Raw genomic sequence first — 19,355 nt, forward strand, 5'->3', positions numbered from 1 at the left:
TCTTAAGAAAAATGATTAAATTATCAAAAATAGAATTTTGTAAGTAAAAAGTTATTATGATTTTTTGTATACTAATTTTAGAGAAGAAATAATTGTTTGAGAAAATATATAATTTGAAATAAGAAAAAAATTAAAATTCCATTGTTGAATCGAAATTAAAATTGCAGTTGAAGCGTAAGATCTCTTAAAGATTTTTCAAATAAATTCGCGCAAATTTAATTGCGCATGTACGTCATGAAAAAGTGCGCTTGCGCAAACGTTATTTATATGACGAAATAAAAAAAAATTTTTTGTCCTTACTATTTATGTTACATGTAACTTATTGTCGGCATTTGAAATCAATACGATTGATTTTTTGTTTGTAATTGACAACTTTTCAAATTATTGCATACCGATATGCGCTTAACGGCATTTTTGAGTTCCAAGAGACCTCATGGAATAAAATACCGAGGGTAATTATTATAACATTTATAACTTAACCTCTCAACGAGAATTATATTTTTATTTCATTTTATGTATAAAAATAGAATAGAGTATAAATAAACAATATGAATAATAAAAAATCAGACGTCAGACACGTTTGTTTTATTTTTTTTTTTTTTTTTTTATAAACAAAGTACTTATTATTAATTAATGTCATTTATAGCCAATATTCATGACATTAAAGTTAGCTGTCAGTAAGATAATTTTTTTATTTTTGTTAATAAATAAATTTGCTCTGAAAAATTGCATTTTTTAATTTTTTAAATGTCAATTTTTTGTTCTCATTTTTTTTGCCATAATTTATTTGTTAAAAAAGTTTTTTTAATTAATTATTATCTGCTAAATTGACTCTCATCCAATATTCTTATTCTTACAAATATTTTCTATCGATTTTAATTGTATTTTGTCATTGTTTATGAAAATTAATTTAGCATTTATTTAATAATTTTAAAAATTTGATAGCAAATGGATTATTGCAAAAAAAACTGACAGAAATTTTGAAAATTAAAAAAATGCAATTTTCTTAAAATAAGTTTTTGCAACAAATTTTATGAAAATTAAGTTAGCCGAGATCTAAACTTTTTTAGAATTTTTTTTATAAATAAAATTATTATAAAAAAAATTAAATTAAAAAATTCCACAAGTAAAAAATTTGAAAAACTATAGGAGCAATTTTTTAAAAATATTTTTTTATTTTTAATTCAATTAATAAAAAAAAAAAAAAAAAAAAATAAAAATTTTTTTGCTGTCGGCTAATTTTAGTTTCATAAAAACTTTTTTGATAAATAAAATTAAAAAATTGTTAAGTGACTGCTAACTTTAACGTCTTTATTTATTATGGAAATAAATTTAGCATATATTTCATAAATTTTAGAATTTTTTTGACAAATAAATTATAGAAAAAAATATTGACGTGTAGAAATTTTAAAAAATTATAAATGCAATTTTTTTGTTAAATAAAATTAAAAAATTATCAAATGACAGTTAACTTTAATGTCATCATTATTTTGAAATTTTTTTATATAAAACATAAAAATTATATAAATTAAATTATGACAAAAGAAACTAAAAAAAATTGACATGTATAAATTAAAATTGCAATTTTTTAAAAGAAATTTTTGCGAATAAATTAGTTCGTTGAATTGAAAAATGTTCAAGTTACTGTTAATTTGAATATCGTAAAATTTTTATGACACTAAAATTAGTAGACACTGAAATTTTTTATTTTTCTTGAAAAATACACTAGATCTAGAAAATTATTAAAAAAAAATTGCTTTTACAATTTTTTTGAGCTTCTAAATATGAAGAGTCCTGAGAGAGCTAAGGCTTCAGGATTGAATAAATCCTAATTATCTATTTATTTATTTATTACAGAAAAAATCGAGTTGTACCAAAACCAAAAATGGATCACTTGTTCATGCTTCAACAGCGGTTCGAACGTGACGAAGAAAATATGCTGATTTTACGCCATCCGTACTTGACATCCGAACAATCCCGTGATTATATGAAAGATCTGAAGACGCCAATGCCTCTGTCCATCGTTGGTAATAAAAGGAGGAACGCATTGTTTAACAAACACTTCAGTTGGGTTGACCAACTTGCTCATCTACGTGTCAGAGATGCTTGGGAATAATAATTATTAAAATACTTACTATTATTTCTGTAGGTTATTAAAAATCTTTGTTTTCCAAAAAATGAGTAATTAAATTTGTATTACCTTTAAATATTTGTTTTTTTTTTTTTTTCTTGAAATAATTGTAAGATTTTTTCACTAAGTTTAATTTTTCATATACTAGACATTAAATCCAAGTTCTTATTTTAGAATTAACGCAGTATGAATATCTGATGGATCCTATAAACTTATTTCAAATGAAAAAGGAGTTCAAGGAGATTAATTCTATTTATTGAAAAAAAAATCAATAATTGTATGACCGAATATCCACCGCTCTACAGCATTCGATTTGTAATTGGTAATACCATCTTCAATAATGGAAATCAAGACCTAGATTTTTTTTTATTATACCAAACTTATTATGAAAGTGCTTACATCTACAATACTTGAATTCAAACAACGGCAAAATAATGAAATCTTATTTTAATTAAAATGTTTAGGAATTTTTTTAATACTATACACTGAGAAAAATTTTTTTTTGAAAAAAGCGATATAATGATTAATTAATTTGGTAAAAATTTTCAACAATTGTATTTCTATACTGAAAAAATCAAAATTTTTCTCACAGTAACTTTTTTGTAGAAAAAAATTGTTTAATTGGGAAAAAGACTATTTTAATTAGACTACTAGCGAATTTTCTTTTAAAATTATTTTTTCTCAAATTTAGGAAACTTTTTTTCAACAAGAAAGTTACTGTGAGAAGAATTTTTATTTCTTTAGGTAAGCAATAAAAATTTTGAAAATTTTAAATAAAATAATTTCTTACTAGCAACCTTGCAGTCATTATGTGACTGGTTAACTATAAATAAATAAAACGTTGTTTTATTAAATTATGACTTTTGTTAAATTGCACTGTATTTTTTTAACTATTGATGTTTTTAAAGATATAAGATCATCCCGATGTTACACTCATCAAGAGCTTTCATTCGAGTACCCACATGCATTTTTGATATATTTTTCATATATACATATATATAATATATGAAATATATAAAAAATTGATGTGGGTACTCAAATGAAAGCTCTTGATGAGTGTAACATCGGGATGAGTTTATATCTTTAAAAACGTCAATATTTCACAAGATACAAGGTCATTTCTTAATTTTGTATCTAGAGATAGAGTATTTTCGAATGCAGCCTAAATACATTTAAATATGTCAAAAATTGATGTGGGTACTTAAAGATTTATTATCATTAATTGACTATTGGTGAGAATAATATGAAACCGTGAAAAGGCACAACTCTAGGCCAAGGCTTTTCCAACGATACCCAATTTAACCATAAAACCCATTTTATCATATAAATACATTGACCACAAAATTTTTCTTATTCTCTTAATAATATAGATTACAACACTGCTTATTTTTTTTAATATAAATTTTTTCTCTCAATGTATAAAATCTGCGTCACTAAATATACCTTTCAATACAAAATTAATACTATTAATTTTGATTTTTTACGCGATTCTTCTTTGAGTTTCTACACCCATAAATAATTACAGACGTGGATTGCAATATCTTACTTTCTTTTCTAGATGTACTATCAACTAAATTAAAAAAAATTCAATTAAAACTGAAGTTGATTGCAGTTTAAACGTAATCTGAATTTAATCATTTTTACATTCATTTATTATAAAGAAAAAATTTATTTAAAATTATATTTGAATAAATTTAACCAACAATTATTTTCTAATTTAAACGAAAATGGATTTGATAAATATGAGTAAATAAAAATATATAAATGCAAATATATTTAACCGACTCCACAATTAGAAATTAGTATAATTTATAATATAATAAAAATGTTTATAATTATAATATAAATGAACATGGTGATAAATTGAAATGAATAAAGACGCTACAAAGAGTTATTATATATTTATGTACATCTCTAACAGTTTAATATTAATTACTAATTTATAATTAATTACTTATCTATACTTATATTTAATGATTACTTATAATATTAAAACAAAAACTAAATTAATTTAAATAAAAATAAACAAAAAAGGAATGCACTCGATACACTGTTAAAGTTACAAATAATTCGAGTTATGACGCGAATAATGAACTTTGGCAAGGCTTATTAGTTTCTTTCCTTTATTATTTTTATTGTTGATATTTCTCTTTGCATTTTCTTTTTTTTTTTTTTTTTTTTATTATTTATAAATAATTAAACGAGAATTAAATGAATCCAAAAGTATCTTTCATAGTTCGTACTATTTACGGTCACTAGTATAAAAAAACCACAAACATTAATTGCACTAAATTCGCATACAGTACAACTATACAGATAGATGTTTCACACATGTTAATTTATCTCGGTTTTTTCTTTATTTATAATTAATTTTTTATAATATCGATCAAATTACTTCGAATTGATTATTAATTTAATTTTCTATCGGTGTAAAAAAAATATGGCTTATTGTATTTTTAAAAAATAAACAAAAAATATGTTTTTTTTTTGTTTTTAATTTTAATTACATTTATAGATGTATATTTTTTTTTATTTTCGTTTTTCATTTTGACGTAAGCGTTTACGACAAAGCTGAGATTTTATTTTATGATCTTATATGGCAAATTAAAAATTTTAATAATTTTATCGTTACTCATAATAATAAAGATAAATTTAATTATAATTTTTTTTTTAAATTACTTCTTACGATGAAAAATTCTCATACAAATGTATCAACTCAAATAATTTTATTTGAATTGTTTATTATTATTATTATTATTATTAAAAAAAAAAAATGACTGATCATGAAAATGTAACATAAAAATTCGACGAAAAAAAATGTTTAAAAAATCTAATCGAGTAAAAAATTAAAATTATTAATTTGCCACACACGGAAGAACAATACGACACTGGAAATATTCCTATATTATACTCAGTGACATCAGTGGTGAAAAAAAATTTCAAATTGTCTAATCTCCGATTTTACCCAGTAATTTTTCTGATTATACCGCGTAAGATTATACTGGATTTAATCCGAGATGATATCCTGTATAATTCGGATTATACTCAGTAGAATGTTGGATTATACAATTTTTTTAAAAATTATGATATTTAACTTTCTTTTTTTTAATTTATAAATTTTTTTGAAAATTTGTAAAAATTGTGATAATCAATTTTTTTTTTAATTGTTCATTTTTTTATGTATTTTTCAAAAAAAATATCAATGAAATCATATAGAAATTTCGTTCAAAAAAATAAAAAATTAAAATGGTTGATCTTACTTGAAAATATTTACCAAGAATTTTTCTACCTCAAATTATCGGGAAAATTCGGCTGCCCAATTTAAAACACAGAAACTGGAAAATTTTTGTACCTGATATTTTTTTTAGTATTGCTGCATTTCTTATAACTTTTAGACCTTAATTTCAAGTAATTTTTCTTAAAAATGTGTATGTTCAAGTATTTTTCATTCATAAATCAAATTTTTTATCAATTTGGCCCGCAAACTTTTTTTTAATAAGAAAAATGTTTTAAAATCTTCAAATTTTCAGTTATTGTGTTTTGAAATTGGGCAGCCGAATTGTGTTTAAATGCTCCTCAAATATTTTCTATTTATGCATATATTTTGCATTGCTTTTTCAAAAAATACATAAAAAAATCGACAATTTAAAAAAAAAATTAATTATCACAATTTTAACACATTTTGGAAAAAATTGATAAATTAAAAAAGAAAAAAGTTGAATATGAGAATTTTCGAAGGAATTGTATGATCCAAGATCCTACTGAATATATAATCTAAATTATACATAATATCATCTCGTATTATATCCCGTATAATCAGAAAAATTGGAGATTACACTAAGTATAATCTAAAAATCATTTAGTATAATCTGGATTATATTTGCTATTATCTGAAATTTTTTTTTACCACAGATATCACTGAGTGTAATATGGGAATATATCCAGTGTCATATTGTTCTTTCCGCGCGCTTGAAGATTTTTTTTTTTTTTTTTGTAAGTAATCGTTACAAATTTAATTAAGTATACTGATTTAGTACACTACAATCTGTACTAATATAACAATCGACACGTGATTAAATTTGTATGTTTGTTTCCAAGGCTGACTTACAATACTAATAATGATAATAATAATAATAATAATATTAATAGTAAAAAATAATAATGTACTAAAGGAATAATTCAGTCATCGTTAATTCTAAACAAAACGGTCACTAAGACGTTACGATGCAAATCCCTTTTTAAAACAATTATAAAAAATTTAATTACAAACTAATTTAAAAAAACGTTAAATTAATGAGAAGTATAACCATACAAATGAATAAAAAAAAATCATAATAAAAAAATTAACTAGATAAATTTTGAGAATCGAATTATCAAACGTATGCATAAATTAGATCGCAAATTTCATTGTTCAAAATAAAAAATTTAAACAAAAAGGAAGCACGATTGTTAACCGAAAAATTTCTAAAACAAAAATTAGTAATCAATCTATAAAATATTATCTAATTACGTGGTTAACATGAAACTTAAAATAAATTGAACTATAATTAAGTCGTTACTAAAACAATAGTCACAATAGCGGTATAAAATTTGCGATCCAATGAAATGTAAATGAGAATTACAGAATAAGAAAATGTATTATTGAATCACTTGAAACTGTTAGCGCGGCAGCCTTATTAGCAATTCATATTTAAACGTATTATAGATAAGATTAATTATTTATAATTAATAATTATTTCTTATATAATAATTATAATTACTTAAATTAATGTTGTAATTTATGTTGTATCAAATCGTTTATGTTTACGTTAACAATTAATTGTTTAAGGGGCACACATCATTATTTTGTTTTGTTATTTTTTTCTTAAAGTTTTTGGATGTAAACCACTTATTTTCATTTTAATTATCAATCTTCACATTTAAAATTATTTTATTTATTTTTCTTTTACTTTTTTTTCGGCACTATTTCATTTATTGTGAGTAATTTATTAGCCGTCTTCTTTTGGCGGCGTAAACCAGCCTATAAATAATAAAAATTTATAATTTATTACTTTAATTATTAGTAAAATAATTAAATACCAAATGGATAAATAAAAGTCGAGGTAGCTTACCATTTTTTTCGTGTATCTGCACTAGAGATTTAAATGATTGCTGGGCACGGGCAAGACTATATTGGCCTTGTCCACCACAATTTTTACCAGCTCCACTAGCACCCTGAAATTGTATACGCGCCTTGCCCTTCACTAATGTCGCTGATATCTGCATTATCACTGCCTCGACGGTGTACGCAGAACTCCAGCCTTGTTTTGTGAGCAATTCCATACAAATAGCTCCTCCCACTAGCACGTAACCACCGGATATTATAGGATGAACTACTCGTACGAAGGGTGGTTCAAAAGGATACGCTTCCTAATTATTTTAAAAAATATTCATTAGATTTATTGATTGTTTATCCCAACTTATTACAATAAATTATATACACTGAGAAAAAAAAAAATTTTTTTTTAAAGAAATTGAACAATGTTAAAGTAAGAAATTAATTTGTTTAAAATTTTCAACAATTTTATTCTTTAAGGTACACGGAAAGAATAATATGGCACTGGATATATTTCCATATTATACTCAGTGATATCTGTGGTGAAAAAAAATTTTTAGATAGTAGCAAATGTACTCCAGATTATACTAAATGATTTTTGGATTATACTCAGTGTAATCTCCGATTTTACCCAGTAATTTTTCTACACTGGAAACATTGCTCATTTTTTTTTTAAAGAAATTTTATCTTTCAGATTTTTTTTTTTTTTTTAAATAAATTAATACAACTTTTTTTTTTATTTGTTTTTTTTTTTCAAAATAATCAAGTAGATTTTTTTGTTCATTTATTTGTTGGTGATTTTTTTTAATTTTTCGATCTAAAAAAAAATGCTAAATTATGATTTTCTACCAATGTTTTCAAAAGAATTTTTTAAAATTGAAATTGACAAAGTAAAGGCCATCAGAGCAGCACGAAATTTATTTTTCCATTCCAAGAGGGGGAATTTGAAGCGATGCCACGTCAGCCAGAGTTTTGAACTTTACTTTATACCTGACCTTCTAAAAATTCCATCTATTATACTCATCAGGCCAGAAACCATCAATATACTCTATACAATTCATAACGTGTTTGATTTGAATTTTTAACTTGTATGAACATCTTGAAAAGGTGTTTCTTGTGTCGATTAATTTTTAAAATAAATAAAAATGGTATATTACACACCTAGGGGTGTAATATACTATTTTCGAGCGACCTATTAATATTCAAATTAAAATTCCATACATTTTTTAATTTTTTTATTTAGTACAATAATCGATAAAAATGCACCACGAGATGAACTAAAAATTAAGCACAATATAGAAAACATAATTTATTTTTAAGTTAATAATTTTATTTAATCAACAAAAACATTTTAACAATATTTCAATAACTCACAGGCTAGGCGTCGGTTCGAATCCCAAGCTGGTCTTACAAACCAGCTTGGTCGAGAATCGACCCTTGACGCATACGTTAAGATGTTCACAAACCAAAAAGACCCGAACGTACCACTCCCAACAGTTAAAGTCGGCGATATGATCACAGCAGTTAAAACCGACTCTAAATAATAATTAATTAAAGAAAAAAAAATTATGATCGACTTTTCAGAATTAAATTTTGAACTGAAACTTTCAGAAACTTATTTTTTTTTTTTTTTGGTTTATACAATTATACCGTAATGAGAAAAAAAGGAAAAAAAAAAAAAAAATTCAATTTTTGACGATTTTTGAAATTTAAAAAAATTTGGAGCAACCTCTTAAAAATTTTTTTTTTGAGCTGTCCCATATCTAAATATATAGAAAATTTATGTAGGTACTTAAATACTTATTATCATTAATTGACTAAAAAAAAGTCAAAACTTTTCCAACGACATCAAATGTAACCATAAAACCCCATTTTATCACATAAATATACTCTGGCCACAAAATTTTGCTTATTCTCTTAAACTAATATTTAATATATTTTAACAATTTACCTTAAACATCATATTGAGGAGAATACTGTCTTTGCCTTCTTTTTCTTTAAGAAGTGCCAAATCTTTGTGCAACGGTGAATCAGGATCAACACACATTAACCTGATATTCCATTCATATAAACTGTCGTTAACCAATTCTATGCTATACATTCCTATTAAAAAAAAAAAAAAAAATTACCATTATATCATCATATTAAATCATAAATGATATCTATAAAATCAATTTCAGAGAATTCAAGAGTAGGTGATGAAATTTAGCCAACGCTAAAATACTAAAGATTAAGCTACTGTAAATTAACTGTCAGGCGCATTGAATACAATAAGGCAAAATAAAAACTTGGTATTAATTTTATCACTCAACCCATACTCTCTAAAATTAATCATGTAGTTTGTAAGTTTAATTAGCAAATCAAAAGTTTAAGAGGCACAACTAGTGTGAAATTTAAAAAAAAAATCGACCAGAATCACTCCAGCAGTGGAAGACCTTTTTTTTAGGGCCGTCGGAGATCGCGTGTAACTCGAAAAATATTTAATTTTTTTCTTCAAAAATTTTACTTTGTATTTTAAAAATATGTAAGAATATACCCTCAAAATTTTAAAACAATTGATACAGTAGTTTTTTTTTTTTTTTTAAATTCTCAAGAATCGCCTTTTTTTTAGGCTGTCACACTAGTTGCGCCTCTTAAAGAAACTATTTTTAAAGCTAATTTATTATTTAACGACAAATTTGGAAAATTGAGAGAAGGAAAAAGAGAAAGTGAGGACCACTCAGTGGGAATTCTTCAGTAACCGAAAAAATACTCCCTACGGGCTATCCGGAGTGAGTAAATCGTATAAATAAAAATAAAAACCTTTTTTAAAACTGTCGCTTCTGTAAATATCACGTAATTCTTTCATAAGCCTATCAGTAGCTTGTACACTACCCGATACCGAACCCTTCAAATAATCTTGTCGCTGATTTTGCCGCAGCCTTTCTAACGTTGCTAAGTGTTCTAAATCCATATCATCAGCCTTTACAACAGAATAAATAAAAATTAATTTAGTGTAAAATTAAGTTATTTTTAATTATAAATTAATTTGTGCTTCATAATCACCTTATTCTTCTTGTTGGCATCGACGTCATCCATTTCCAGATGAAGATCTTCCTCGGACTCGCTCTCTTCCTCTTCCTCAAGCTCATCGGTTTCTTCGGCCTCCATTCGTTGTGCAACAACCGCAGTTGCGGAGGCTCCCAATCTCAGGGGATCTAACGCCGTTCTTAATCTCTCGACATCCGGTGGCTCAGGTATCGAATGAAGGCGGCATAGTTCTTTTAATAGTATTCCTACTTGATTAATAACGTGATTATCACGACCCGTTGTGTTACTTAATATTTGCACGGCGTTGGTGACACTTGTTTCTTCAGACTCTGCGAACCAGACTGGTGGAGTCGAAGGATAGGTTTCCTGTAAAATACAATTTTTAAATGTAAAAAAATATTTAGTTTGTAAAAAAAAAAAATTTTTTTTTTATGATTAAATTGTTTTTATAAATACAAAAAAATAATATTTAATTAATTTATAATGCTGAAGTTAGTCGTCAGTTGTCCATTTTAAAAATTTTAATAACAAATCAATTACAATAAAAAAAAATACTTCTAAAAACTTTTTAGTTAAATTTTTTTTATAATAATTGCATTATTATAAAATTTTTAAATCATTTCAGTGTCATATTAATTTGCATAAAAATTTTTTAGAAATTATCATTGTTTATGTGCGTTTAGTACTACAAAATATGATGCAATTTTTTTAAACATCAAATTTTGTAAAATTATTTATTTGTAAAAAATTTTTAAATAAACAAAAATACAACATTGTTTTTTTTTGTGGCATAAAATTAGAATAAAAAAAAAAAAAAAAACAATGAATGCACAAAATTATCTAATTAATTTTGCATATTTTTCCAGTACTAAAATTATTAAAAAAAAAAATGATTTTGTTTTTTAAAAAATTAACACGCATTAAAATGACGTAATAAAAATATTTATCGTGTATTGAAACATAACCAAAAAAATGTTCCATCATGTATGATGAAATATTTATAGTAAATAGACAAAAACAATAAATTTTTGGAGGTAAAGTTGGATATCATTAGAGCAGTGATAGTGATAGCAGCAGTAATAATAAAAAGTAGGTTCATTGATTGAATATAATGGATATTTATAACGGTTAATAAAGAATGAATTATTGATTGAATAAACTTAAATCGGTGTTGTAATAAATAATGAAAATAAAAAATAAATATTAATATTAATAATAACAAAACTGTAGACCTTTGTCTACAGTTTGTTCTTTTTCGATAGTGAATTGGTTATTGAAGGATATGGGGGCTTTACCCTCAACATACACACAAACACAATGACATGCTTAGTTCATTTACATGACGACACAAAAAAAACCTGAAAAAAAAATTCCCTTTAAAACAATTGTAAAAAATTGATCAAAGGGACCCATGAAAATGGTCGGATGATGAATTTAATTGATAAATATTTACAAGTAAATTGTAAATAAAAATTAATAAGATGAATGTTATTGTTTCTTTGTCTGAAGTAGCTGGATAAATAATTGATAGTGTGTAAATAGGAGTAGATGATTAAATATATCTGTCAAGGAATAAACATATATTAATAGACGATAGGCAAGTAGGTTGGCGGATTAAAGTCAGACGTGAAAAAAGTAAAAAATAAAAAATGTTAAAACTTACGGTAATGTTGGCGTGAATTTCATATTTCTTTCCATTTTTACCGACAAATCTGCAGCTGAGTTCGTCCACACTCGCGGACATTATCTGAAACCTTTCATGACTTTTTGGGAAGACAGACTCGAGAGTTTTTATCTCCTGCTTGAGAGTATTCAAGCAAGCCATTTGGGGTCTTACCGTACGAATTTATAGCTAATTATTCGACGGTTATAACACCCAGTTAAGATAATAAATAAACACCAGCCGATTGTCACAGGGTGCACTCCGATAACTCTCTGACAAAATGGCGACAGCTACTGAATTACTTCGATGTTTTCCGTTGTTTTTCGATTACACTCGGATCAAATTTATGCCCTGCGATCGAACTGCCATCTCATGACCTTTATTTTCAAGCGGCTAATTTAGAAATTTTTATTATGACATTAAATTTAGATGTCATTTCACTATTTTTTGAAATGAAGTTGCTTATGGCGCGTTGCGAAAGGGGGCAAGACGGAAAAAATTCTCACGATAAGTTGTAACGACACTTTTTGCTATAGTAATTTATTGTAAACTTCGTTCCATCCGGGTGTCCCTTCACACCTTTCAAGTTTTTTTATTTTCTTTAACAAATAAATTATAATAAAAAAAAAAAAAATGATTAAAAAATGGACTTGTAGAAATTGTAATAAATTAAAAATGCAATTTTTTTTAAATAATTTTTTTGTTCAAGAAAATAAAAAAATTGTCAAGTGACAGCTAACTTTAATGTCATATTTTTAGTTTTAGATTTTTTTTTTTGGTGATACTGAAATTGAGAAACATCTGATAAATTTTAGAATTTTTATAATGCTGAAGTTAGCCGTCAGCTGTCATTTTTCAAAATTTTAATAACAAATAAATTACAATAAAAAAATGCTCCTAAAAATTTTCACTTTTAATTTTTATAAATTTTCACATGTGGAATTTTTTAATTAAATTTTTTTTATAATAATTGCATTATTATAAAATTTTAAAACAATTTTTAATGTCTGCCAACGTCAGTGTCATGAATTTTTTTAAAAATCAAAAAAATCATGAATTAAAAAAAATATTATTTTTTTAGACCTAATTTATTGTTCAAGAAAAATTATCAAGTGCTTGCTAATTTCAGTGTCATTTTTTTTGTTAAATAATTTTTTCCGATTTTCAATAATGTTTTTAGTAGATTTCATAGAAATCTAACTATTGCATTGGTCTTCATGACGTAACTTTTGAAAAATTTTACTCAGTTCGTCGAGCTGATTTATAAAATACATATGGTTCAAAAGTTTATTTATAGATATACGATACAACGCGGGGCTTGTCACGACGATAGCGTTTACAATTTTAAACGCATCCTTCCCAAACTCGACATACTTTATCTATCGATAAATACCAAGGTTAAGTTTGAAGATGAGTTAAATCGGTTGAATAGTTTAGAAATTATAAGAATTTGAAATTTTCAAAATCGTAAAAATGCATATTTTTCCATTTTCTTCCTCGAATAATTTTTGAATGCTCTATTTTATCACATTTTCGACAATTGCATCTGAAAGCTCTATAAAAAAGCTACAATTTTCATATACTAATATATATTTAGATTAGAAAGTACTTACTATTAAACTATCAATTTATGAAATTTGCTGTTGCATCAGTTTCAAAAATATTTTCCATTCTTTGTCTTTCCCCTCACATCGCATTCGTAGATTCTATCAGAATTTCTTCAGAAATAGTTAGATTATCTGTCTATCGGATTGTATTCACAAATTTCCGCATCATTTTCTTATGTTTTTTGTACTTATCTATTTATTTCATACATTTCTTGACAAGACAAAGGATCAAACTTATTGAATTATTGTATTGTTATCGGTCCTTAAAAAGTGTGCAAAGATTCATTTGAATGAAGAAAAATACTTTTTAGTAACATTTGAATAAAACCTACCTTTACTTGTCGAATTTTTCCATAAATAAACTTCATCAAGTCCAAATTATAACTTTTAAAAACTTCCCTGACTTAAACCCTCCGTAAGTAAAAAAACTCGACAACTTTTTAAAAGTTTTTCTTCAACTTTAACTGGCAAAGCCTCTTTTGTTATAAGTTTGTTTTTTTTTTTTTTTATATTCATCGTTAAATAATTATCACAGCAAAAAATATTTGTAGTAATTTCCCGTGTAAAAAAAAATTGTCCTAAAAGAGTCATAAGCTTAGGATCCTAAACGTGACACAATTTAGAACATTTTTATGACAAATTTATGACACCACACCGAAATGAAATTTCGATTTTAGAAAAATATTGTCGCAATAACTCAGAAAAAAAATATTGTAAAAAATACTTTTATGACAATGACAATTTTAGGACACTTTTATGATTAATTTAGAATACTTTTATGATATTTAAGTGTCCTAAAATTGTCATAAAAGTATCCTAAAGTAGTCATAAAATTGTCCTAAAAGTATCCTAAAATTGTCATAAGTGTCATAAAAGTATTTTAAAATTGTCCTAAAATTATCATAAAAGTGTCCTAAAATTCATAATAGTGTCCTAAAATTGTCATAAAAATGTCCTAAATTGTGTCAAGTTTAGGATCCTAAGCTTATGACTCTTTTAGGACAATTTTTTTTTACACGGGTTTGTACTCTTTACATTTGATTGTGAAAATATTAAAATAATAAAACGCAAACTTATAAAATTTATCATTTATTTATTGAGTTTTATTGTTAATATAAATTATAATTAGTAATACAAAAAATTATTGATAATTTATAAAAATTATTAATATTACAATTGAATATTAAATGGCAATTTATTAAATAATTAAATAATAATAACTCAAAAAAATACCTAATATTTATTAATTATAAATTATAAATTATAATAATCACTTATTATAATTATTTACTCACAAATCTAAGCAACTTTTTATTTTATATTTAATACATAGAAATTTACGATATTTAGTTCTATACTCTCTTTATTTACAAGTTTCCAATAATGAAAACAATTTTAAACACTTATATTATTTTATTCCCTTTGTTGTTGTTTCTATTTATTATACAATGTCTTTCGGAGACTAATGACTTTTACATTATTAATTCCTTAAAATTTATAATTTATTAAATCTAAATTTTTATCGTTATTTATTATTATAATTAATAAATTTATATTTAAGGTAGTTCTGTACAGTTTACTTTTTTAAATTTAATATTTTTCTATCAATAAAAAATTCATTAATAATTCAACTCATCTTATAAAAATTTTAAACACATGCCTGACAATGTAACATCTTCACTTTAAAATTAAATTATTTGAATTATAAATTATTATGTAGTACAGAAAAAAAAAATAACGAGCATTATTAATTAACTGCCACAACTACCTTAATAGTTTTGTTTTCAACAAAAATCTATTTTATTTCTTCATAATAGCTGTTATGTAAATTACGTTAACAATACCGTTATTTTATATTTATTACATTTATTTAAATAACTCAGTAAATTCATTAACCATTCATTCACTTATTTTTTTAAATTAAAAATATGGCCAGATGAAAAACGACCAACTGGAATAAATTTAATTAATAATAATCATTTTTAACTATCTACTAACATTTTATGATAGTGATGTTAATATCTTTTATTATTCTTTGATAAACAAATACAGAGATTTTATCTCATGAAATTTATTTATTAGAATTATTGTGAAAAATTTTTTTTTAATTTTTTCATGCATTCAAGCGGTAACGTAAAAATGTGGCACGGTTTTTTATTCATTCTAAAATTTAATTTTAAATACAAATTTTTATTTTATTTTTATATATTGATAAATAATATAATCAATATAAAATAAATTATTTAAATATAAGAAGTACGACACTGAATTCAGCATACAATTTTTTTTATTACTTAAGCAAATAAATTATTTTTAAAAATTATTTCATGTCATTTTTCTAATATTCTTCGCGTATTTTTTTTTTTTTTTTTTTTTAATTAATATCTTTCAAAAAGATGACACATTTCAATAGAAAAAACATTTAAACTTATTAGAAACGAGACACATGTAGGTAAATAAATGTCTAATTTACAAATGAATAAATTACGGAGTTAGATGAGTGGATGAAAATTTTTTTCAAGAATTAAATTTGAATATTTCATTATATTAAATTTGAAGAAAATTTGCCAGTTTTACTCTTTGTGTGATAATTAATCATCAATAGACAGTAGAAAATTATTGAGCAATTAAAAAAAAAAGTATAGAAATTAAAAAATTTTTTAAACCTTCCTACACGGAAAGAACAAGATGACACTGGATATCATCCCAGATTATACTGAGTGAAAAAAAATTTTTAGATAGTAACTAGTATAATCCATATTATAATGAGTATAATCCAGATCATAATGAGTATAATCCAGATTATAATGAGTATAATCCAGCTTATAATGAGTACAATCCAGATTATAATGAGTATAATCTAGATAACACTCAGTATAAACTGGATTATACTAACGACTATCTGAAATTTTTTTTCACTACAGATATCACTGAGTATAATCTGGTATGATATCCAGTGTCATCTTGTTCTTTCCGTGTAAAGTCAGTTTTTTTAATCTGGGATAAATAGTATATTGTGTGACTAGAGATGAAACAAAACGATTTCAGACAAGAGTGAAGTTGTTTGCGTCACACATTATATTTTTCATATAAGTTGCATTAAAAATTCTAGTTTCAATGTCTGGAGCGAACCAGAACTAGATAGTTTCAGACGAATAGCGAAAATACTATTTTATTATAAAACTTATTAAGAAAATTAAAAACTACAATTTAAGAAAGTAATGGTTTATTTTTTACTAAACATTATTCATAAATTGAATAGTTTTCTTTTGTCATTCTTATTTATAGACTTAGTTACAGAATTATAATATGTCAATATAATTAACGGCTGAATGACAATTATAAAGGTATAAAATAAACTAACGATACTCTGATAGGATTGAAGATAAAGCTGCCACTTCATCTTGCGGGCAGAAAATCATCATTTTCTGCCCGCCGGGAAGAAAATAATTGATTCCTCCCCGGCAACAGTTGAATTTTCAATGCAGGTTTTATGAAAAATAAAATTATTGTCAGTATATTTATATTAGGGTGTGCCAAAATTCAATTTCTGTAAAGGACCTTTTAAAATTGAAATAAGAGCTTCAACTGAGCACTTCCGGGCAAATTTTAAAACTTCCGTGGAAATGCCCAAACAAAGCTCCTGTTAAAAATTCAAAATTTTCATCAATTTGGCGGGCAAATTTTTAAAAATCTTAAAATTGTCAGTTACTGTGTTTTGAAATTGGGCCGCCGAAAAGCAGAACTAATAATTCCAATTTTAAAAGGTCCTCCACGAATATTAAATTTTAGGATACCGTAATTTATATATAGATATTTTTTAGCACTGGATAAAATTTAATCCCAGATTAAAAAACTGGCTTTAAGCGAATTTAAGCCTGAAAAAAATATTTCAATGCTTCAAAAGGTTCAATTGAAGAAATAGATGTTATAAATTTTCTATCGTCCCAAAGTTTAATAATAATAATAATAATAATGTCAAGTTAATTATTAAAATAAAGAAAATTACGAAGGCAAAATAATACTAGCAAAAATAATTACAATATTTTATATAAAAATTTGCGAACAAACGTAATAATAAGTTGATGCAATAAAGTGAAATAATAAAAAAAAAAAATTCTATTTAATGAAATCGATGTGATTCTTTGGATTTTTACTTTTAACTTAACTTAATTAATTATTAATTGTTTACCATTCTTGTTAAATGTTTATTAATATTATTTTAATTTATTATAATATTTACAGCGTTAACTTAAGTGATATTTACAACTGATCGTTACTTATCTTCTTATATTAACGAATCACTTTTAAAAAAAAATACACTTTTATTATTATTAATATTTAACTTTTATAATTATTGTTTTTTTTTTTTTTTTTATTTTTATGTATAGAAAAGTAATCAAACTATTGATTAATAAGAAAATTAGAAAGAAAATATTATATAAAATAAATAGATAAACAATTAGCAACCAAAACAAAAAAAAAGTATTCTTCAATTTTATCAATTTTAAACGTTTAAATTAATTATTATTATCACCAATATTTATTAGTGACTTACTCAACTTAAAATTTAAGTAATTTCATTGATGAAAATAAAATAATTTAGACGATAAAATTAATTAAATAAAAAAAACAATAAAAATATTAAACTTATAGCTAGCTAAGCTGCAAAGTCCTTTTTTAAATAATTAATTCATTTTTTAATGTTGTTTCAACATGTTAGTAAATTTATGAATGTGTATATTGAAATAATAAAATTTTCTTACACATCTAAATTGAAAAAAAAAAAAAACAATAATAATAATAAGATATTTAAATTAACGATAATCATAGTGATTATTTATTATTTAAGTTTGAATATTTAATTTTTTCATTTACTTATTCGCTTAATTTTATTTATTTAATTTTTTTTTTTTTCTTTTTCCAGTCATTAATGTGAAGATGAGAAGGGTATCATTTTCCGTCTCGCAATACGATGTTGCACCGATTTTAAAGCCTTACGTGCAGGCACGAACTGTTTATTATTTTATTATTTATAAATAATAATAATAATTATCATCGCACTAGTTACTTGATTTAAATCCATATTTATATTTATTTAAATGTCTTAGTTACTTAAATCGTTAATATTTTATTGATAAATAATAAATGTAAATGATAAAGTGCATTAACATAAAAAAAAAATTCTTTTTAATAGATTTAAACACAGTAGGTGCCACTTTACCACACGCGACACTTTTAATTATATTTTACTGGTTTATTATTATTATTTTTAGTTATTAATTATTAATAATTGTAGTTATATTATTATTTTTATTTCTACTAATATTATTATTATTATTATTATTATTATTATTATTTATTTATTTATTAAAATGCCGAATGGTAGTAGTCGTAAGTGGGCCAGTAAGGCTGGAGCCAATCCTAGCTCGTACGCTGTCGTTTTTTTGATGGATGCTCGTCATTTGAATGAGCTGTTGTCGGTGGCATTGCCATATTTCTAAACATATATTTCATTTGAGGCATAAATTTCATTATACTTCGCACATGGATCAATGGCAATTCATCAGTCAGTGATGAACATTTACCAGCTTCCATCAATTTTTTCATTTGTTGTCTGAAAATAAAAGAAAAAATACGTTTTATTATTATTGATTCATTTCTAGTTCAAGTTTGTTTATCGTTAATTTTTATTAGTAAATCGGGTTTACGTATTTGAGGTGAGTGAATATTATAATAACATTAGATTTAACAAAACATTAATATAATATATTTATAAAAAAACATTAGCAATGTTATTTGATGTTTGCTAGATTTAAAATAGTGAAA

General features: G+C 24.2%; 3 protein-coding genes across 9 annotated transcripts in view; 1 reads left to right on the forward strand and 2 right to left on the reverse strand.

Moving 5' to 3' along the window:
- Window positions 1-292: 292 nt before the first annotated feature.
- LOC141532512 (uncharacterized) lies at window positions 293-3,429 on the forward strand. 2 transcript variants are annotated; one of them, XM_074250879.1, is made up of 3 exons: window positions 293-452; window positions 1,858-2,145; window positions 2,306-3,429. In XM_074250879.1, the coding sequence occupies exons 1-2, from the start codon at window positions 397-399 to the stop codon at window positions 2,114-2,116; spliced, it is 315 nt and encodes a 104-aa protein (XP_074106980.1). In that variant the 5' UTR covers window positions 293-396; the 3' UTR covers window positions 2,117-2,145; window positions 2,306-3,429. The 2 variants fall into 2 exon arrangements, with proteins under 2 accessions (XP_074106980.1, XP_074106979.1); XM_074250878.1 differs by lacking the exon at window positions 2,306-3,429 and having other exon boundaries at window positions 294-452; window positions 1,858-2,207.
- A 588-nt stretch (window positions 3,430-4,017) lies between these two features.
- On the reverse strand, window positions 4,018-12,192 carry LOC141532510 (ubiquitin-conjugating enzyme E2 Q2). Its single transcript, XM_074250877.1, has 6 exons — window positions 11,920-12,192; window positions 10,272-10,622; window positions 10,029-10,188; window positions 9,178-9,329; window positions 7,243-7,540; window positions 4,018-7,151 (listed from the first exon to the last, which is right to left on the reverse strand). The coding sequence occupies exons 1-6, from the start codon at window positions 12,079-12,081 to the stop codon at window positions 7,120-7,122; spliced, it is 1,155 nt and encodes a 384-aa protein (XP_074106978.1). The 5' UTR covers window positions 12,082-12,192; the 3' UTR covers window positions 4,018-7,119.
- A 4,543-nt stretch (window positions 12,193-16,735) lies between these two features.
- LOC141532595 (uncharacterized) overlaps window positions 16,736-19,355 on the reverse strand; it is a 40,588-nt gene continuing 37,968 nt past the window's right edge. For all 6 annotated transcript variants that reach the window (XM_074251015.1, XM_074251013.1, XM_074251016.1 and 3 more), the window contains exon 6: window positions 16,736-19,143. In XM_074251015.1, coding sequence (XP_074107116.1) covers window positions 18,951-19,143 — 193 coding nt within the window. In that variant the 3' untranslated portion in view covers window positions 16,736-18,950. The remainder of the gene's footprint in view (window positions 19,144-19,355) is intronic.

Source organism: Cotesia typhae, unplaced genomic scaffold, assembly GCF_013202065.1.
Source record: "Cotesia typhae breed Kobodo isofemale line unplaced genomic scaffold, CoteBio_Ctyphae contig_65, whole genome shotgun sequence".
NCBI lineage: Eukaryota > Metazoa > Arthropoda > Insecta > Hymenoptera > Braconidae > Cotesia > Cotesia typhae.